The sequence below is a fragment of the Chiloscyllium punctatum genome, chromosome 26 (genome assembly GCF_047496795.1).
Source record: "Chiloscyllium punctatum isolate Juve2018m chromosome 26, sChiPun1.3, whole genome shotgun sequence".
Lineage (NCBI taxonomy): Eukaryota > Metazoa > Chordata > Chondrichthyes > Orectolobiformes > Hemiscylliidae > Chiloscyllium > Chiloscyllium punctatum.
This window is the reverse complement of record NC_092764.1, coordinates 62,382,119-62,404,672: the sequence shown is the minus strand read 5'-3', so window position 1 is coordinate 62,404,672 and position 22,554 is coordinate 62,382,119. Positions and strand designations below refer to the sequence as shown.

Genomic DNA, 22,554 nt, shown 5'->3' with positions numbered 1-22,554 from the left:
AACACCAGGTTATAGTCCAACAGGTTTAATTGGAAGCACACTAGCTTTCGGAGCGACGTTCCCTCATCACAATCACCTGATGAAGGAGCGACGCTCCGAAAGCTGGTGTGCTCCCAATTAAACCTGTTGGACTATAACCTGGTGTTGTGTGATTTTTAACTTTATAATTATTTCAAATTTGCTGAGGTGCTTCTCTATTTATTAAAAGTAATTTTCTATTGAAAAAATGATTTCCAAGAAGAATTGACATAATTTATGAAATCATTAACAAGCTTGTTTCACGTTTGTTGGAGAAATTATATTTTGACGTTTTAATCATTGGAAGACATATCCTATTGGAGTTGAGTGTGAGACTTGCTGGATGTTGAGACACTGAAATAATCTGAATACCTGATGGATCAAACAAATGTACAAGTTGTGTCTGATTATTGCTGGCTGGTGAGAATTTGCTCGGACAGAGTCCACATCCTATTGTGTTTAATGCTTTACTTGCCAATAATAAAACAAAATGAAATAGCTGTTCTCACATTGTTATATCTGATTATTTAAAAATACTCTCAAAAGCGATGATGACCAAACTGGTGCCAAACCAGCAAAAGGATACACTAATTAGGAGGAGGTGGCCATTTGGCCCATTGACCCCACTCCATCATTGAATACAATCCTGGGGCTGACCTGATTGTGGCCTTGGCTCCACTTTCCGACCTGGAGCCTTCGACAGAGACTTCTTTGGTCTAAAAGCAATCCCACCCAACCTTCAATATATTCAATGACCCGGCCTCCACCACGATCCAGGCAGATAAATTCCAAAGATTAAGGATTCTCCAAAAGGGAAAATTCTTCTTCATCTCCACATGAAATGGGAGGCCCCTTTTATTAGTGATCCCCATCGCTGTGGATTACCCTACAAGGGAAAACAATCCTCTCAGTCCCCCTCAGAACCTTATCAGTTTCAATAAGATCCCCCTCATTCCTCCAAATTCCAATGAGCATATGCCCCCAACCTGTTCAAAGTTTCCTCGTAATTGAATCCTTTCGCCCCAGGGATCAGCTTGGTGAACATTCTTCAAATTGTTTCCAATACTATTCTCTCCCTCCCGAAGGAAGGAGACCAAAACTCTACACAGTTCTCATGGTGTTGTCTCATCAATCCCCATCAATAATCTGTAGCAGGACATCCATGTTTTTACACTTCTTCAGCGATGAAATAAAAGCTCAACATCCCATTTGCTCCCTGATTGCTCCCTATACCTGCATGCTCATATTTTATGGTTCATGTTCCAGGAAACCCTGATCTCTCTGGACTGAAGTACTCTGCAGTCTCTCTCCAATTGGTAGCCTTCTTACCAAAGTGACATTTTCCCATAATATTCTCCAGTGCCTTTTCTTTGGATTTTGACTCATCAATATTCATTTGCAGACACCTTGGAGCTGCCTCAACTTGCTTGCCAAACTATCTTTGCAGTGTCAGGAAATCCTGCGACAAGACAGTCAATCTTTTTATCAAAATAATTAATACAGATCATATATATTTGAGGGCCCAACATTACTCAATGCGGCACTTCATTAGTTACACTTTGCCAGATTGTAACTAATCTGTTTATCCCAACTTCCTGTTCCCTGTTGGCTTATCGTGTATTCATGCTCATGTATTACCCCATCACCTTGAGGATTAAATGTGCAGTAAACCTTAATGGGGCACCTGATTGAATGTTTTTTGGAAATCCAAATCTACCACATCTCCTGGTTCCACTTTATCCACCTGCTTGTCACATGATCAAAGAAGTCTTCTAACCTTGTCAAAGGTTTCCCACTAACAAAACCAAGCTTGGACTCTGCCTGATTGTATTGTAATCTTCTAAATGCCTTGTGACCACCTTCTTTCCCATCCCTCATTCTCAAGCTTCACCCTGGAATGTTCACTGTAGCTACTCTTACTATTTGTTGAAGTTTTTATCATGTTTTACTATTTCTTGCTAGTTCCCTTCCAATGCCCCAATTTCTTCCTTAGGACGTTTCATCATCCTTTCCTGATCTCCAAAGGTTTTCCAATCTGCTTTGCTTTTCAAATTAAACATACGACAGAATTCACTTCATCTTGGTGTGACCTCTGCAATGGCAACAACGACGGGACAAAATGGAGAGGCATCAGAATCTCAACACTGATTGTAATTTTTCACTTCAACCTTAAATCCTTCAGCATCTCGCTATTGAGAGGTAACTATCTCATTTTGATGCATTTGCATCTTATTAATAGTCCAATTCACCTCATTTATATGACACTGACAATTCTCCTCCCCTTCTCTGAGAAACGAGACAGCACAAGTTTCCACCGTGTAACCCTGAAGACTGCACCTCACTGATTGCTTGTCCCAGCCATCAGCCATCTCTGCCTTCAGCATAGTATCCCTGCATACTCCATGGCCATCACCCTCCTTGACCCTTCATCCATAATCAGTCAAGGGACCGGTCTGATTCCAATCCAGGATGTGGAACATGGTCAGTCCGGAGATCCATTACCTTACAGTCCATGGACTGGATCACGATCAAACCCAAAGGCCTAGGGCAGCCAATCCCCAGGTGACAGGGAGACCAGTCAGGGTGTAGTGGAGACATCAGTCTGGGCTTTGCTAGGTTCAGTCACGGCTGTCCCTCCAAGTCAGACCGAAGGGGTGGCCCACTGTCAGTCCTCAGCTCAGTCCTTGTTGGAGTTCAGACAAATGAGGGAGGATCTCATAGAGACTTAGAGACTTCCACAGGACTGGACAGGGTAGATGTACCCAATGGTGGGTGTGTCCAGAACCAGGGGTCACAGTCTGAGGATTCAGGGTAGACCATTTAGGACGGAGATGAGGAGCCATTTCATCACCCAAAGAGGGGTGATCCTGTGGAACTCATTACCACAGGAAGGAGCTGGTGACAAACCATTGAATGTATTCAGGAAGCAGCTCGAGATAGCACTTGGGGCGAATGGGATCAAAGGTTATGGGGAGAAAGCAGGATTAGGCTATTGAGTTGGATGGTCAGCCATGATCATGATGAATGGTCAAGCAGGCTTGAAGGGTCGAATGGCCTCCTCCTGCTCCTATCTTCTGTGTTTCTGTATTTTGCTCAGTCTCATTCAGGGGCATATGGGTGAAGGATCATGGTAACCTGGGGAAAGTGAGCTACTCATGCCTAGGGGTGGATTTCATTGCATCGAGTCACTAGGGGGATATGAATCGACAGGGGGACGTTCTAGAGAAGAAAGATGAAATCAGAGGGGGACTGGCTCTCCCAGGTAACGATCATGCAAAGCCATCAAGGACATTGGAATTTATAAATTCATTGCCCATCGGACTAAAGTGAGCACATTAATTGTAACAAAGAATCAGGGGGACACTGTAAGGTCATAGGGGACACAGGGTCAGCAACATAAAAGGGAACATGAAGGATCGAGGGAAAATATTCTCACACAGAAGCAGCCTGTCAGCCTCTCACAAGAACATGAAACTTTTTCACAAAAGCTCAAATATCAATTACACAACAGCAGCAAAAATGGCTGAGACCAGATGAAAAGTGGGTGGAGCAGATATTCCTCTTCTGGGGTGGGTGGAGTGGTTAAGAATCAATTAGCCCTGGTGTTAATGTGAGGGAAGCACAGCCCAATGAAGCTGGGTCAGTGTGTGTGACATACAGGCTTCCCTCTTCCCACATGAGCCACCAGGTTCTTCTCCAGCTAATTCCAGAATGTTTTCCCTGCAGGGAGTGAGGAACTGAAATCCACCAGATTATGGAAAGATGTCGAGGCAATAAGGTAGTGGCGATGGGAGATTTTAATTTTCCCAACATTGACTGGGATACACTTAGCGTCAGAGGCCTGGATGGGATAGAATTTGTAAGAAGTGTCCAGGAGAGTTTTCTAGAGCAATATATCAATAGTCTGACGAGGGAAGGGGCCATATTGTACCTGATATTGGGGAATGAGCCAGGCCAGGTGGTAGAAGTTGCGGTGGGGGATTTCTTTGGGAACAGTGACTGTAATTCTCTAAGTTTTAGAATACTCGTAGACAAGGATGAGAGTGGTCCTAAGGGAAGAGTATTAAACTGGGCCAAGGCCAATTATATCAAAATTAGGCAGGAGTTGGGAAATGTGGATTGGACACAACTATTTGAAGGGAAGTCCACATTTGAGATGTGGGAGGCTTTAAAAGATAGGTTAAAGATAGTGCAGGATAGGCCTGTCCCGTTGAAGGTAAAGGACAGGGAAGGCAAGATTCGTGAATCGTGGATGACAGGAGAAATCGTACGATTAGCCAAGAGGAAAAGGGAAGCATTTATAAGGTCCAGGCAGCTAAGAACAGAGTGGGCCCTGGAGGAATATCGGAAGAGTAGGACCAGTCTTAAACGAGAAATCAAGTGGGCTAAAAGGGGTCATGAAATAGCTTGAGTGAGCAGAATTCAGGAGAATCCCAAAGCATTTTATTCTTATATAAGAAGCAAGCAGGTAACTAGAGAAAGGATTAGATTAGATTGCTTACAGTGTGGAAACAGGCCCTTCAGCCCAACAAGTCCACACCGCCCCGCCAAAGCGCAACCCACCCATACCCCTAACCATTTACCACTATGGGCAATTTAGCATGGCCAATTCACCTAACCTGCACATCTTTGGACTGTGGCAGGAAACAGGAGCACCCGGGGGAAACCCACGCAGACACAGGGAGAACGTGCAAACTCCACACAGTCAGTCGCCTGAGGCAGGAATTGAACCCGGGTCTCTGGAGCTGTGAGGCAGCAGTGCTAACCACTGTGCCACTGTGCCGCCCCGAAAGGATAAAGAATGAAGGCTGTGTGTCGAACCTGAGAGAATGGGTGAGATTGTGAATGATTACTTTGCATCAGTGTCCATGGAGGAGAGGAACATGATGAACATTGAGATTAGAGATTAGTCTGGATCATGTGAACATAAGTAGGGAAGATCTGTTAAGTATTCTAGAGATTATTAAGGTGGACAAATCCCCAGGACAGGATGGGATCTATCCCAGGTTGCTGAGGGAGGCGAGAGAGGAAATAGGTGTGGCCCTGACAGATATCTTTGTGGCATCCTTAAACACAGGTGAGGTGCCAGAGGACTGGAAGTTTGCTCATGTTGTACCCCTGTACAAGAAGGTTAGTAGGGATATTCCAGGTAACTATAGACCAGTGAGCCTGATGTCAGTGGTGGGAAAGTTGCTGGAGAAGGCACTGAGGGATAGGATCTACTTATATTTAGAAAGGAATGGGCTCATCAGTGGTGGTTTTGTGTGGGGGATATCGTGCCTTACCAACTTAATAGAGTTCTTTGAGGAAGTGACCAAATTGATTGATGAAGGAAGGGCTTTTGATGTCATATACATGGACTTTAGTAAGGCTTTTGATAAGGTTCCCCATGGTAAACTAATGGAGAAAGTGAAGTCACATGGTGTGCAGGGTGTTCTAGCTCAGTGGATAAGGAACTGGTTGAGCAACAGGACACAGAGAGTAGTAGTTGAAGGGAGTTTCTCGAAATGGAGAAAAGGTGACCAGTGGTGTCCCACACGGGACAGTGCTGGGGCCACTGTTGTTTGTGATATACATAAATGATCTGGAAGAGGGCACTGTTGGTATGATCAGCAAGTTTACAGATGACGCAAAGATTGGGAGAGTAGCAGAAAGCATAAGGGACTGTCAGAGAATACAGGAGGATATAGATTGACTGGAGAGTTGGGCGGAGAAGTGGCAGATGGAGTTCAATCCAGACAACTGTGAGGTGATGCATGTTGGGAAGTCTACTTCTAGAGTAAATTATACAGTGAACGGAAGAGCCTTGGGAAAAGTTGATGAGCAGAGAGATCTGGGAGTGCAGGTCCATTGTACCCTGAAGGTAGCTGCACAGGTGGATAGAGTGGTCAAGAAGGCATATGTTGTGCTTACCTTCATTGGACGGGGTATTGAGTATAAGAGCTGGCAAGTCATGTTAAAATTGTACAAGACATTGGTTCAGCTGCATTTAGAATACAGTGTACAGTTGTGTTCGCCACATTACCAAAAGGATGTGGAAGCTTTGGAGAGGGTTCAGAGAAGGTTTACGAGGATGTTGCCTGGTATGGAAGGTACTCGCTATGAAGAGAGGTTGAGTAGGTTCGGTTTGCTTTCATTATGAAAAAGGAGATTGAGGGGGATCCTGATTGAGGTTTTCAAAATAATGAAGGGTATCGACAGGGTGGATAGCGATAAGCTTTTTCCCAGGGTGAAGGATCCAATAACGAGAAGTCACGCTTTCAAGGTGAGAGGTGAAAAGTTAAAGGGGCAAGTACTTTACGCAGAGGGTGGTGGGTGCCTGGAATGCATTGCCAGCAGGGGTGGTAGAGGCAGGCACGGGAGATTCATTTAAGATGCGTCTGGACAGATGCATGAGGAGGTGGGGAGCAGAGGGATACAGACGCTTAGGAATTGGGCGACAGGTTTAGACGGTAGATTTGGATCGGTTCAGGCTTGGGGGGGCTGAAGGGCCTGTCCCTGGGCTGTAAATTTTCTTCGTTCTTTGTTCTTTGTTCACTCCCCTCCACCTTGAGCCTCTCAATCAGGTTATTGGCCAATTTGTCCTGCAATGAGAGAAAAGGAGGAACTGAGCATGTGCAGGGGAATGAAGTGTCAATAGCAGTGATGCAGGGTCACCAGTGAGAAGTATCTACATAATTACTGAAAAGGACAGCGATAGAACAGGAGTTAGAAGAATTCTCAATTGGAGGTGGAAGGTCAGCTGTGCAATGACTTTGCGAAAGTGTGGTGGAAACAGGTTCTTGAAGGTAAATCAGTGTCAGTGCGCTGCAAGATATTCAAGTGGGAGATTCGAGGGTTTTAGAGTAAATATGTTCCCGCAAAGAAAACAGGGGGCAATAGCCAAATCTCAAGACCCACTCTCCCCAAGATATCAAGGAGCTTATGGGGATAACATAAGGCAGAAAGGAAAGTTTCTATCCAATACCGAGGGGTGTTGTAGGAGAGCGGCAGTGCCCCTTCCTCAGGGCCAGAATGATCTGGGTACATGTCCCACCTGCCCCAAAGGTGTGTCACATCACGTCTAACCAGTGTCTGACTGAAGTAAATAATTCTGTCTGATGCTGAGAACTCACACTGTAGAAAATTAAGAGGGGTAGGAGAGTGAAAAGAGAAATCAAAAAGGATATTAGGAAAGCAAACTGAAGTGTGTTCCAGATGGCCTCCTTCTTTAGAGACCACAATTTCCCTTCCCACGTGGTTGAAGATGCCCTCCAATGCTTCTCATTCACATCCCACACCTCTGCCCTCAAACCTCACCCCTCCAACCGTAACAAGGACAGAACACCCCTGGTGCTCACCTTCTACCCTACCAACCTTCGCATAAACCACATCATCCGCCGACATTTCCACCATCTCCAAACAGACCCCAGCACCAGGGATATATTTCCCTCTCCACCCCTGTCCACCTTCCGCAAAGACCGTTCCCTGCGTGAATACCTGGTCAGGTCTACGCCCCCCAACAACCCACCCTCCCGTCCTGGCATCTTCCCCTGCCACTGCAGGAATTGCAAAACCTGCGCCCACACCTCCTCCCTCACCTCCATCCAAGGCCCCAAAGGAGCCTTCCACATCCAGCAAAGGTTTACCTGCACATCCAACAATATCATTTATTGTATTCATTTATTGGCCTCACTCCAATATTGAACTTTAATTTTTGGATCAGGTCTGTCCTTTTCTAAACTATGTTAAAACTAATAAAATTATGATCCAATAAGAAAACCAAAAGAAATCCTGATGCTGTAAATCAGAAACAAAAATAGAAATTGCTAGAAAACGTCAACAGGTCTGGGAGCATCTTTGGAGAGAAATCAGAATTGACATTTTGGGTTCAGTGACCGTTCCTCAGAACTGATGGTAGCTGGGAGAAAGTTGGCTTTTATACATGAGATGGGTTTGGGGAGGGGTTGAGGGGTAAGCGACAGGTGGAGATAGAGCCCAAAGTGAGAGATGGACAGTCAGACAGACAAAGGAGTAGATAATGGTCAGCTTAGGAAACCCAACCCCAAACCAACCCCCACACACTAGGTCTTGTTATCACATGGTCTGCTATTGCACACAGCCCATTGTAAGACACAAATTGTCCCCAGTGTCAGTGATTCATTCTCCGAGACTGACCGTCTGGATTTGAATTGGGTGCATTGTCAAATCTTAGTCCTTGCAGAATCCCTTGCTCAGCAAAAGGAACTCGAGCTGCTGAGATACTTGTTGTGGTTCTCAAGCTGTTGACTTTCTGAATATAAAAGGGACCTTTCAGGAGCCTGTGCCTGTGAGACTCCTCTCTGGATATGGGAATAAATCAGCTCCCACAGTTTCTCATGGTCTCGGTGGTATTTCAACAGCTACCATCTGCTCAATTTGCTGTATATTTCTGTGTTTCTTATCTAAACAGCTCCTTATAGAGTGACAGATGGTTTCTGTTGTAGTATGACAGGCTTATCCTACTTGAGATTCAATAAGAGTGCACCAGAAGGATCTAACATTTATCCAGAAGCCAGATTTCCAGCAGGTATTCCCTGGACTGGGGAATCACTCTCTGGTCCCGAGGACAGCGGAGAAGAGAAATGGGGAAAGGACACAGCTGAGACTTTCCACTGAACACCGAACCTGAACCCGTGCTGTTCAAAGTTCCCAGAAAAATCCTTGAACTTTGACAGTGGGGCTCAGTTGGCTGGAGAGCTGGTTTACAGTGCAGAGTGATGCCAACAGTGTGGGTTCAATTCCTGCATGAATTGAGGTTCCCATAAAGGGCTCTTCTTCTCAACCTCTCCCTTCCCCTGTGCAGGGTGACCCTCAGGTTAAACCACGACCAGTTGATTCTCTCTCTGCAATGGACCACTCAGCCTGTGGTGAGATTACCTTGAACTCATTGAATATTCACATCCTCTCCCAAATCTTTGCTGAATTTGACACATTTGAGTCTGAGTCCCAGTCAAGGAAGGAGCAGCTGAGTCACTTTCCCACTGCCCACCTCACAGTCCTTAATCTTCTCATGGATGGGACACAAACAAATCAGAAGAGACAGATTTTGTGTTTATGATGGAGGTGGAGGATGGACACAGGTATCTCACCCCATCCAATGTTGGTCATTATTATATTTCCCTCGATCCTTGGCCTCTTCCTTTCTCACCTTCAGGATTATTTCCAGTCCATCCCTGACCCTGCTCAGTGAATTGGAGTGACTTTACACAGCTGTATTTCCTCATCTGTGTCCTCTTCTCCCCAACAATCGATTTCTCCACTCACTCCAAATTACTGCCTTCCCTCCTCCCTCAAAGTATCCTGTGATACACTTTGGGATGTTTCATTAGTAAAGGTGCTATATAAATACATGTTGTTGTTGTAGTGTTCCCAGCTCCCCCTGCTGTTGCCCATGCACTGTCCCAGGTTGTACATTCTCTTGTTGCTGTTCCTGTTGTCAGCAGCAGCAAAGCATCCGATCTCTGCCTTGGACAGTACGCAATATGGAGCAAACAGATGGAAAAAAACTTGTCTCATTGATTGTAGCTCAGGGGGACCACTCTCTCAGTCAGAGTCATACTTTGTGCCCTGGGAATTAAAGATAATCAGAGGGCTGTTTGTTGAAATATCCTTTTCATGAAGATTTATATCCACATTGTATTTGGATAAACTGCTCATTATTTCTGTGTCCGATGCTTTCCTCCCCCACACAGGACATTCACTGACTGGAATCCCCTCTGAGACTGCCCCAACATTGAAGCTTGGCCCAAGTGTAACTGACTGCATGAGTTCCCTCAGTGATCGATAACATCAGAAGATGGTGCTGCCTTTGACATATTCGGATTCACCTATTTCTTGCCTCAACATTCCCTTTTTTTTTGAACCATCAATGGATACCATTTCCTGCAGGCCTGTGTCCAGCTCAATGTTAGGGGTGGCACGGTGGCTCAGTGGTTAGCACTGTTCCCTCATACCACCAGGGACCCAGGTTTGATTCCAGCCTCAGGTGCCAGTCGGTGTGGTATTTGCCCATTCTCCCCGTCCCTGTGTGGGTTTCCTCATACAATCCAAAGGAGTTCAGGTTGGGTGAGTTGGCCACAGTGTTCAGGGATGTGTTAGTTTGGGGTAAATGTAGGGGAATGGATTCGAGTGGGATACTCTTTGGAGGCCAGTGTGGACCTGTTGGGCTGAAGGGCCTGTTTCCACACAGAAGGGATTCTATGAATGTATTTCCAAGTTTATGAGACTGGTGCACACAGAGCTCAGCTCCGATTGTTCCAGGAAATCAATAAAGCTGGTTATCAATGCAATAGTACCTGCTCAGGCAAATTTCTAGCACATATAGAATTCCTACATTGTGTGTCAGTTTCTCAATGTCCAGGACCCACAGGCCACAGGGAAGGAGCTGGTATTACTTTATTTATGCTTTTAATCGGAATATTTTTACTATTGAAGTCCAGGTTGACAAAGTCGAATGTGAAATGTAAACCTGCCTGTTTTAATATATTATCATTAATCGAGTCTTCCTGAATGAAACTGACCAACACTACATGTTGTGTGAGGAATGCTCAGGGTAATTGTATATTTTTCTGTGTTTTGCAAATTTCGGAACATAAATGTATTGATCCAATCGAGGTTTTATAATGGAAGGAGGAGAACATTCTGTGTGAAGTATTTTGTGACCCTCTGTCTGTTCACTGTTTCATGGATAGTTACACAAACTGTTCCTGAATTTCTTGGTCTGTTATTGTCCCTCACGGTTCCTTCCAAACACTGACCCTGCCAGGGTTAGTGGGACCTACAGGAGGGTATCACATTGGTGAGGGTGGGATTGGTGTACAACTTTGGGTGTAACTCTGGAACCTGCCGTCCCTGTGTTTTCAGAAGCTCCTATACTGCCCTGTGTAAGATTTGGAATGAGGACTGTATGAACACAGTAATACTCCTTCTACTCTCTGTGGATGTTAATATGACTCACTCACACAGTCATCCAGTCTGTACAAAGGCTGGGTCTTGGTTCCAGATCAGGATGACTTTCTGAAGAACAGAAATTCCTATCCCCTGTCCATCATAAGTTCTGAGTCACTGTGTGAACTTTCCAAGACAGTGAGAAAGCAGTATCATTGGAATTAGAATTGCAGGGTCACAGTTTTGTTTAGTGGACAGCTGACTCGATTGATATTTGTGTCTCACAATGATGAGGGTCCTGAGTACACCCCAATGTGAGTGATTTAGGCCAGAGGGCAGTGGATGCTTCTTCCACAGATCGAGAGGCTGTGGTGTAAACATGAAGTGAATGCAGTCTAATTGTCCGTGTTGCTGAAGTCTCACATGGATTCACCATTACAGTTGGACCTCTCCATTGAATACTATGTTGTCAGAGGGATCTATCTGACCCACTGCCCAAATTCAGACAAACATCACTCAGGCCATTTTTCTCTTGACCATGCAGTGCTGCTCATGGAGCTGCTGGTTTTACACGCTGTACTTTAACCCCAGTATCCCCAAGAAGATATTGGTGTAAGGAGAACATGTCAGTAATTCTGGTGTCATCTGTGAGGTGGTCAGTGCAGTTTTAACATTGAATGTGTGTGTAAAGCCCACCCTCCATATTGGACAATTAGCTCCTGACTTGCAGCGGCTGTAGATTTTGTTTTCATTTTGCTGTTTATGCAGATTATTCCTGATGTTTATCATTTGTTTAATCAACAAGTTATTTCCATGACCTACTTAACCTATTTGATGAGTATTTTAATTGAGGTGTGGTAGTGATAGGGGCTGTAGAATTCCACTCCAGCCCATTCCTGTCAGGGTAGATGTGTGGACATGTTATGGGTGAGCTGGAAATATACAGCAGATTCTGACGTGAAAACAGCCTCTTTGGCTGATTTGGTGCATATCCTTCCAACGTGGAGACCATGGGTCCAGTCAATGGCCTCTCCTAATCACTCCGAGCTGGTGGACAATGAGCCAACACCCAACAAGGTCATTTAAACAGACAGCCATCCAATGGCCACTCAGCACTCAGGTACTTTGAGTTTTGTTTTTGCAAAGTTTGTGGATGCCCTGTAGTAACCTTTAAACGTGAAGGTCGAGCTGAACGATGGGTGATCCAAACACTTTACTGGCCCCCTGTTGATTGTGCAGCCTGATTCAGTGCTGGGCTGCACACTGACATTATTGAAGTGAGGAGACAGTGTGTAGTTTGCATCCGCCTGTCTCAATGAGAACAAATGTGGACTCATCATAAATTGTAATTCCTGTTTTCTAAAATGGAAGTTTCCTCACTGGAAGTTTTCATGCACAGTCAGTTATTTAGTTAAAGCCGTATTCTGTGTTCATCCTGACAGATTCGTACCTGAGGGACATTAACAATATCTCCCTGGAAAGACCATTTCCCATTGAGCAGTTTGGGTTTCTCTCGCCTTTCCACGTTTGAAACAGGGAGCAATCTTCATATTATTAATATACTCCTTTTGAATATTGTTTAATGAATGAATGTATATGTTTTTGGTGACAAGATGCGAACTCAAAAATCCAAGAAAGGTGAGACCAGTGTATTATAAAACCCTCACTTTAAACTTTTAAACAGTTACATTCTTATGTCTGACCATTCTGTGCTGTATTGAGTAGTTATTTTCATATTGTTCAGACCATTGAAATTGGTTTGTTCAGTATCATTCTGAAACCCCTTACTAAATGCTCTGTCCCAGTTCAGTTCTTCCATTACACACCTTTTTATCTATTGTTCATTCCTTTACAGAATGCTTGTGATGTCGACAGCATTGACATGAGTGGTATTAACAGTAACTGGTGTCACAATGAGGAAACTGGTCTTGCTGGGTTAAACTTTCACCAATATACCATCCCCACTTCTTAACTAAAAACCCTCAGCATTAACCCCAACTCCCAAACCCCATCCCCAAAACCCAATTTACATCAGTCACCCTGATTCCCAACTTGAACACCTAATCTGAACTAATACCCTCTGACCCTATCCCCAATTTATCACTTGAACCACTTCAAATCTTCCCCCAAACCTATAAACCAGACGTTGCCAGTAGCAGGTCTATCGGTTATGGTCCGAATAATCATGTGTGTTTTCAATTGATTATTCATCTATTTGGAGGAGAAAGTGAGGACTGCAGATGCTGGAGATCAGAGCTGAAAATGTGTTGCTGGAAAAGCACAGCAGGTCAGGCAGCATCCAAGGAGCAGGAGAATCGACGTTTCGGGCTTGAGCCGTTCTTCAGAATGCTGCCTGACCTGCTGTGCTTTTCCAGCAACACATTTTCAGCGCTATTCATCCATTTGCCCAGTAATTGTGGCTGGTCTGATTCCTGCCTTAAATATTCTGCAGTGGTGTAATTTGATTCACTCTTTTTCATAATGTATGGTCCTGAATGATTAAAAACATGAGGAGAATGAAGATTGGGGTCTCTGGTCTCCTCAGACCATGAACTAACAAGGACAGATGAGCTGCCCTCAGCCTCTATCAGTCCCTGTTTCACTTGGTCACTCACAGCTGAGTCCCAGCAGCCTGACAACTCCAGCTGAGGTTTTCACTCCAATAAAATCTCAATAATTTCCCCCAAAATTCACCGAACACGGTGATTTCAAATGGGAGCTACACCCTGTCAATTGGTGTCACTGGGCGTTGGTACAATGACAGGTCATCATTTAACTCCATGTAATTTTGTATGTTTTGGATGTAACCACCATTTGTGTGATCCTCACCCTGTGCTCTCATATTCCCAATGTTGATTTTCCAGAGGAGGAACCCAGTGGAAGATGCCTCTCAAAACCAGCTCCTTTCACAGACTGATCAACTCTCAATGCCTTCTGTTCTGTTTCTTCAGCTTTCACATTGGGAAAGGTAATTCATTTCTCAGCACTTACTTTGTTTCACTTCTTTTAAATTCCCCAGTTTATTTTCAATGCTGTATGAGGCTGGTGATCCAATGGGATGGATTATGTATCTCAGTGTGAACATTGGTCCCAGTGTTAATGTGATTCCTGTACATTTCCCATCATTGACTGTTGAAAAGAGAGACAGAAAATTAACACGATACAAACAGAGTTCGTCGAAGGTAAAGTAACAAATTAAGACAATTGTAGAGATAAAGTTATCACACAAATGCTGCTGACAGACATAGATTAGTCCAGCACAGTACAGGCCATTCGGCCCTCAATGTTGTGCCAGTCTTTTATCCTCCTCTTAGATCAGACTCACCGATTCACCCTTCCTTGTACGATCTTCCATGTGCCTATCCAAGATTCACTTAAATGTCCCTAATGTATCTGACTCTACTACCACTGCTGGCAGTGCATTCCACATTCCAACTCCCCCACCCACGCCCCACTCTCTGAGTAAAGAACCTTCATCTGATATCTTCACTAAATCTTCCACCAATTACTTTAAAATTATGCCCCTTCATGATAGACATTCTACCATGGGAAAAACTCTCTGGCAATCCACTCTTTCTATGCCTCTGAACATCTCTATCAAGTCATCCTTCTTCGCTCCAATGAGAAAAACCCTAGCTCCTTTCTTCAGATGTCATGCCCTCCAGTCCAGGTAATGTCCTGGTAAATCTCCTCTGCACCTTTTTGAAAGCTTTCCAATAATGAGGCAACTCGAACTGAACACAACATTTCAGGGCTCTGTAGAGCTGCAGCATAACCTCGTAGTTCGAAAACTCAATCCCCCTGCTCATGAAAGCTAACACTCCATACACCTTCTTAACAACCCTATCAACCTGGGTGGCAACTTTGAGGGATCTATGGACATGGAACCCAATATCCTTCTGTTCCTCCACACTGCCAAGAATCATGCCTTCAATCCTGTATTCAGCATTCAAATTCAACTTTCCAATGAGAACAGCTTCACACTTTTCCAGGTCGAATGCCATCTGCCACTAATCAGCCCAGTCCTGCATCCTGTCAATATCCTGTTGCAACCTACAACAGCCCTCTGCACTCTCCACAACTCCACCAATCTTTGTGTCATCAACAAACTTACTAAGCTATCTTTCCACTTCTTCATCTTACTCATTTATAAACATCACAAAGAACAGAGGTCCCAGAACTGTTCCCAGCAGAACACCACTGTTCACCAAGCTCCAGGTGAATACTTTCCATCAACCATCACTCTCTGTCTTCTCTGGGCCAGCCAATTCTGTATTCAGACAGACAGTTTCCCTGTATCCCATGCCTCCTTACTTTCTGTATGAGCCTACCACGGGGAATCTTATCAAATGCCTTACTGAAATCCATGTACACCACATCCACTGCTCTACCTTCATCAACATGTTTTGTCTTATCAGCAAAGAATTCAATAAAGTTTGTGAGGCATGACCTGGCCCTCACAAACCATGCTGACTATCTCTATTCAAACTATTCAGAAACAGTACCCAGTGAAAAAGTAAATTTGAGAAACAACTGTTCACCAAGAATTCAAAGATCGACAGATTCTGTTACTGTTGAGGATAAAAGTCACTAAACTCTGATTTCAGGTTAAGAAGTAACACCCCAAGGTGTCTAAGGCCACATCAACATTATTCTCACTGCCTTTACCACTGTCTATTTTGAACTTCCTCCCTCTGTGTATGTGTGCGTCTGTTCATTTTAATCATTGGTTCTTGAATCAAGTGAGTCATAAAAGTCCCTTTTCATTTAAGAAAGGCTTGAAAATGGGCTCTTGCATTGTGTAGTGAACTTGGTTGAAGTTGAAAGATCATCACTGTAAGCTGAACAAAATAAATAAAATGTTTTTGCAGCTGACTAATAGGAGTGAGAAAACAGGGAGCTGGTTCCCTTCACACAACTCGTTATAAAAAGTTCAAAAGCTGAATAAAAAATTGGAAAAGTACATTTATCCTCCTGAATCCTGAAACTTCCTCCAGTCAAAGTCCAATAACCTCTCCAGCAGCGAAGTCATTCAGTTTGGTGAAAGGTCTCCTCAGTGAGCAGGATATGACACGAGATTCTGTTCCTGACCTTCTTCCTTGGTGACAGGCTCATGCTGAGGAAGGGAACAGACACGGCAGGAGGAGGGAATATTGTGAACTCTCTGAACATGCGATCACCTTTCAGTGCAAAATCTCAGGCAAGCTCATTTCATCAAAGTTACAGATTAAACTCACACTGTCACTTTGCTGTTCGGTACTACCTATTGCCTTTACATTGCCTGATCCCTTTTCCAGGGTTCTGGTTTGTAAAAGCTATAACTTCCTCCATCTCAGTGTTGGCAAGCTCAAAGCCTTTGACTGTGGCCTTATTTTATCACACAACTTGATAAGTTGATGGAGGATTGAGGAAACAGGTCAAACAGTTGTATATTTTCATGTGTATACAAGGACAGTGAGTCTGATCATCATAAAATGTAAAATCAACTCACCTGGGTTACAGCCAACTCCCAGCTTTATACAACATATTACAACATTACTTACGACACAGACACTGTCTATTCTTCACCCAGTTCTTGACTCCATCCTTATATAATTCTAACCAGCAAAATGTTTTAATATTTTAGCCTGTGTTTTACAAATACTATTGAGACCTTACAATGGCATCAAAGTTTTGTTTGAGAACCCACTTTTGAAGGGCCTTGCAACATTTTATTACTCTAAAGGTGGTATGAAAAAAAAGTTGTTGTTGTTCCTGATTATCAATTCCTGATAATGCAATTGGTGTGGGAGTTCCCTCAATTTTCCAGCAAAGTCACAGTATTGATTTTAAAAGTTTCTGAGAAGACTTCTCAGGTGTTGATTAATGCTTACTTTGTGATTATATTTGCAGCAATCGTTGGTGCTGAGTTTACAGTTTGTGGATACCTGAACAGTCACATTAATAAATTTCATCACTACATTGGCCCAGACCCATGTTCATTGAAAGTGTCTGTAAAGAAAACAGGCTTAGAAATAGAAGCTCATCTCATTGGGAATGGTTCATCTTCCTGGACACAAGATCCTGCAGCACCTACACCTGCAGCTTCATCAGAAATCTGCATCACCTGGAAAGGATCCGTTGGCCAACTCTACATAACCCGTGGTGATATTGGAAAGTCGTATCCAACTGCCATGTCCACTGGAGGGAAATGTTGTCAACATTTCACTCTCACCAATAGCAGTTCACACAAGAGTTCACCGTTGCTGAGAGACCTTATTTACATAAATCAGTCAGACTTCAGTCCAGTTCACATGGAAAATGCTTCTTATTTGGAATTTACTGGATCTGAAGGAGCATGGGGTGAGTAGAATAATAACTGACACATTGTGAATCATAGATATGTGACTCGATGACTCTATTTATCACAGATAAAGAATAAAATAGAAACATAGGCCCAGGCTTTCTCTGTTTCTCCTCCAACCACAGGAGGAGGAAAGTGTGAGTGGGGGGTGTGTGCTGCTCCCTGTCTTCAGAGATGTCCCCAGTCAATGGGGAGGGGGAGATGGGAGGCCTGGGCTATATTATGGAGCACCAGATGAGCACTAAAAACAACACCTTGATTTTGTAAATAATGTTAATTTTATGTCACAACACAATTAATTTCATGACCTGCTTAATGAAAAGGATCGATGGCTTTAAACCCAGATTGTGGAATATGCATTTCTTTAAGCTTGAGAGTATATTTCTCACAGGTAAACTTCTCCCAGTATTCCAGGAATATTAGTTCCTGTCCAGCTAGATTTGCCAATGTCTGTTCTAACCAGACTCAATTGTAATCTAATAAAACTGAAAGGTTTTTGGTAAATTAGATGATTGATAATAATCACAACAGATGTAAAGATTTCAGCTATTTATCAGGACCCATGTTGAGAGTTTAATGTTCCCGATGCTCTACCAGGACCACAAGTGATTTCCTTTCCCAGTCCCAAGCTTCCTTTCTCCTTTCCTTGTATTGTTCCTGTTTCTGATGCGGGACCTTTCACTCGGGAGAAAGATCTTGCTGGACATCATTAAGTTACCACGTCCATTCAGTTTCCCTCTCCCCAGATGCTGCAGGCCTGCTGGGTAGTTCCAGCATTTCCTGTTAGTGTTTCACAATTTTAATTGTATTGTTCAGGACAGAGTTCAACACAAAGATGGAGATGTGTGTACACAAAGCCTTTTTTACATCAAGCTGCAATTTGCAAACACATGGACATAACATTTCAAAGTTTGACATACTTTCCTGATATTGAAATGTTGAGATTCCCTCTTCTTTCTAACGGTATCTTTCCTATTAGAATCCCCATTGGCTGATTGCATAAATCAGAAAAACAAATTGACTGACCTGACAAGGAAAGGACAATTGAAACTAAATGATGCTCGCTATGCAATGTTACTGACCAACAGAATCCTGGGGCAATGTGAGGGGAACATTTCAGTCGGGTAAGTGTGAACAACTTGAAGTTAAAAACAATGTTTAAAAGGTGATGTAGTGAAGGGGCTTAGTTCAAATGTTTTAATTCAAGTTCATCAACCCAGTAAAAATGAGCCTGCACACTGTATTCTGCCATTTCATTCAAACTGACACTTTTTGCACTGACTTGGAGGCTCTGTGGCCTGCATTGCTTTTTAGCAGCAGAGGGAGAGGCAGGCAGCGTGCCATTGTTGGGAGCACTGAGCAGTCAAGGGGCTGGACATGTTGTTGTACAGCACTGGGCTCTGTCAATCTCACACCGGGAGCTTGTGGCAGCAGCTTATGTGGCAACAATTTGCATGGGCTTCAAGCAAATGGCTCTGTCTAAAGGTCAGAGGGACCAGTCCTTAGTGGAGTGAAGGGGACTATGTGTCAAGGAGCTCATCTAATCCCAGTCCAGGGGCTTGGCCACAGTCTCCCAGAATGTGGGGATCCCTGCAGTCCAGGGAACAGGCCAGGAACAGCCCTGAGGTAAAGTTCAAGCAGGTTGGAGATCACAGGTACATCAGCTGGGGTGCTGTGGGGACACCTGTCTTTGGGCTGGCTCTCATTCGAGGCTGGCCTGCCCAAGTTACTCTGGGGACTCGGACATGGTCCGAGCTGGAGGTTTGGGTATTAATGGTCAGGGGCTTTTCAGGGTCCTTTCCATGGACTCCTGGGGAAAGCAGGAATCTCAGGTCTGAGGATCAGGTTCATTGGATTGGGTTGATGAGGGAATGGTGGGAGTGAAAGGAGGAAATTCAAAATGGAAGGCTGGAATTTCTTGAAGCATGGAATGGGATGGAAAGCTAAGGGAGGGATGGTTTTCACAAGGTGCTACTACTTTAGCCACAACATGGAGGAGGTGTATGGCCAACGAGGGCATCGCAATTCACAGAACCATGGGCTCTGAGGGTAAAGTGGGAACGTTGATGGTTATATAAAGGGGAAGGATAGAAACGGTGGAGGCTGACAGGTCACTGAAGGTGCAAGGGCAGCAACAGGAAAGGGAGCATGAAGCAAAGGGAAGATCATCATTCATCTCGATAAAGACTGCTCATCACTCACAAGGACACTCAACTGAAATCGTCAGATATGAGTATTGTATCATTAACATCACGGTGAAGCACTCTGGGAAGGGTGTCCCTCAGTCAGCATCATGGTGAAGCAGTCTGGGAAGGGTGTCCCACAGTCAGCATCACGGTGAAGCAGTTTGGGAAGGGTGTCCCACAGTCAGCATCACGGTGAAGCAGTTTCGGAAGAGTGTCTCACAGTCAGCATCACGATGAAGCAGTTTGGGAAGGGTGTCCCACAGTCAGCATCATAGTGAAGCACTCTGGGAAGGGTGTCCCACAGTCAGCATCATAGTGAGGCACTCTGGGAAGGGTGTCCCACACTCAGCAACATAGTGAGGCACTCTGGGAAGGGTGTCCCACAGTCAGCATCATAGTGAGGCACTCTGGGAAGGGTGTCCCACACTCAGCATCACAGTGAGGCACTCTGGGAAGGGTGTCCCACAGTCAGCATCACAGTGAGGCACTCTGGGAACGGTGTCCCACAGTCAGCAACTCAGTGAGGCACTCTGGGAAGGGTGTCCCACAGTCAGCATTATAGTGAGGCACTCTGGGAAGGGTGTCCCACAGTCAGCATCATAGTGAGGCCCTCTGGGAAGGGTGTCCCACACTAAGCATCATAGTGAGGCACTCTGGGAAGGGTGTCCCACAGTCAGCATCATAGTGAGGCACTCTGGGAAGGGTGTCCCACAGTCAGCATCATAGTGAGGCACTCTGGGAAGGGTGTCCCACAGTCAGCATCGTTGTGAGGCACTCTGGGAAGGGTGTCCCACAGTCAGCATCATAGTGAGGCACTCTGGGAAGGGTGTCCCACAGTCAGCATCATAGTGAGGCACTCTGGGAAGGGTGTCCCACAGTCAGCATCATAGTGAGGCACTCTGGGAAGATTCAAATAGTCATGTGGGGCAAGAAGAAGCAGGTGATTTACTGAATACAGTTGGGTGAGCGTTTAGTTTATTTTTATCACTTAACGTCTTTATTTTGGGTTTATAGTTTACAAGTGCAATAGTGCTGTGGCCCAGAGAAGAAGAACCTGGAAAAAATCAGCGTTATTGATTTTACAGACAATCTGAGGGTCTAATTGAGCAGAAAGTCATGGGAGTAGATCTCAATGCTGTGGTGTGCTCCTCCTGCTCTGTGGGGAAAGTGGGACCAGAACATGTGCAGGAAGTGGCTCCAGCTGCAGCTACTGGAAGGGAGCCTGGGTTTCAGAGCTGGAGCAGAGACTGGGGACACTGTGGAGCATCTGGGAGGCTGAGGGTATCGAGGATAACACGTACAGAGAGATGGTCACATCACAGGCTTAGACTCCAAAGTGAGAAAGTGAATAGTTGATCACCGGGCCGAGTCACAGAACGATGCAGCAAGTGCAGGAATCCCCTGTGGCTATCCCCCTGCAAAACAGATAGACCCACAATGGATCCTGCTGGGGGTAATGGCCTCTCAGAGGAATGTAGTGACTCTAAAATCTGTTGCACCGTGGTTGGCTCTGCTGGATTGGAGAGGAGGAACAGTTTGGAGTGGAAGGGTGAACAGCCAATGGTTGTAGACTGCACAGATATCAACATCATGGGTTAAAAAATGGAATGGGGTCATACAAGCAGAATATTGGGATTCGATTTCAGATGTTTCGTCACCGTACTGGGTAACATCATCAGTGAGCCTTCAGGTGAAGCTTCATCCAGAGGTTCACTGATGATGTTACTTAGTACAGCGATGAAACATCTGAAAATGAACCTTCCAGCTCAGCGAGCAATCCTCCATCCAGAACCTCAATCTGAGTTACAAATCTTCTCAAAACTCACTAGAATGTGGGGAGTTAGGAAACAAGTTACAAAGGACATTGTCAAAGGCCGTGATCTCAGGATTGATCCCAATACCATGTGCAAGTCAGAGTAGAAATAGCAGGATACATCAGTTGAATATGTGGCTGGAGAGATGGTGTGAGGGGTAGGGTGTCAGATTACTGGGGCATTGGAGTATTCTGGGGGCGGTGGGACTTGTACAGTCTGGATGGTGTACACTTGTGCTGGACTGTTACTGATGTCCTGCTGGGATTATTTCCCAGTCTGGTTGGGGAGGATTCAAACTGAAATAGCAGGGGGATGGGAACCTATCCAGGGAGACAGAGGAGGAAGCCAGGACAAAAACAAATGATAGAACAGACAAAAAGGGAAAAGGAGGGAGAGGAACATTTGCTGGTTAAAGAACAATTTACACAATAGTAATGAAGGATAATGGCTCCAATGAAATGGAATCTGTATGGGTGGAGCTTACAAACACCTAGGGACATAAAACGATAGTGGGAGTTGTCTATACCACAACAATGTTATGGTAAAGTCGGCATTAAACAGGAAATCATGGAAACAGGAAATAAAGGTACATGGTAAATAAGGGTAACTTTAATCTGAAGATGGATTGGGCAAATCAAGTCAGTACCAATGCTGGAGGAAGAGGAATTCCAGTGTGTTTACAAGATGATTTTCTGGATCAATGTGTTGATGAACGAAATAGAGAATAGGGCATCCTAGACTGAGTATTGTGTCATGAGGAAGGAATAATTGGAAGTGTTAATGTCAGAGGTTCCTTGGGAAAGAGTGATCATAACATGATAGAATTCCTCACTCAGATGGAGAGTAACGGAGCTGATTCTGAGACTCAGGTACTGAATCTAAATAAAGGAAACAGTGATAGTATGAAGCATGTGCTGTCCATGATCAAACTGGGGAATGTTACCTAAAGTAATGATGGTGTACAGGCAATGGCAAACATTTACAGAACACTGAGGAACTGCAACAATTTCCATTCCTGCCTGGCAATGCAATAAAATGGTGGCCTGAATGGTGACCTGACCATGGCTCCCAAAGGAAATTATAGATATCATTCGATCCAAAGAACAGACATAAAGTAAACAGCCGACCTGAGGATTGGGAGCCCAGTTTATAATTTAACGAAGGAGGACAAAAGGATTGATAAAGAGAGGGAACATAGAATATGAGAGTAAGCTCGTGGGAAAGATACAAACTGAATGTAGAAGCTTGTGGAGATATTGCCGAGAGAAAGATGATTGAAGACAAA

The 22,554-nt window shown here is 44.5% G+C and overlaps 1 protein-coding gene across 1 annotated transcript in view; it reads left to right on the top strand.

Moving 5' to 3' along the window:
- Window positions 1-12,539: 12,539 nt before the first annotated feature.
- Window positions 12,540-22,554, top strand: part of LOC140496210 (uncharacterized) — an 82,773-nt gene continuing 72,758 nt past the window's right edge. Inside the window, exons 1-3 of the mRNA XM_072595709.1 lie at window positions 12,540-12,564; window positions 16,819-17,268; window positions 18,249-18,393. Coding sequence (XP_072451810.1) covers window positions 12,540-12,564; window positions 16,819-17,268; window positions 18,249-18,393 — 620 coding nt within the window. The remainder of the gene's footprint in view (window positions 12,565-16,818; window positions 17,269-18,248; window positions 18,394-22,554) is intronic.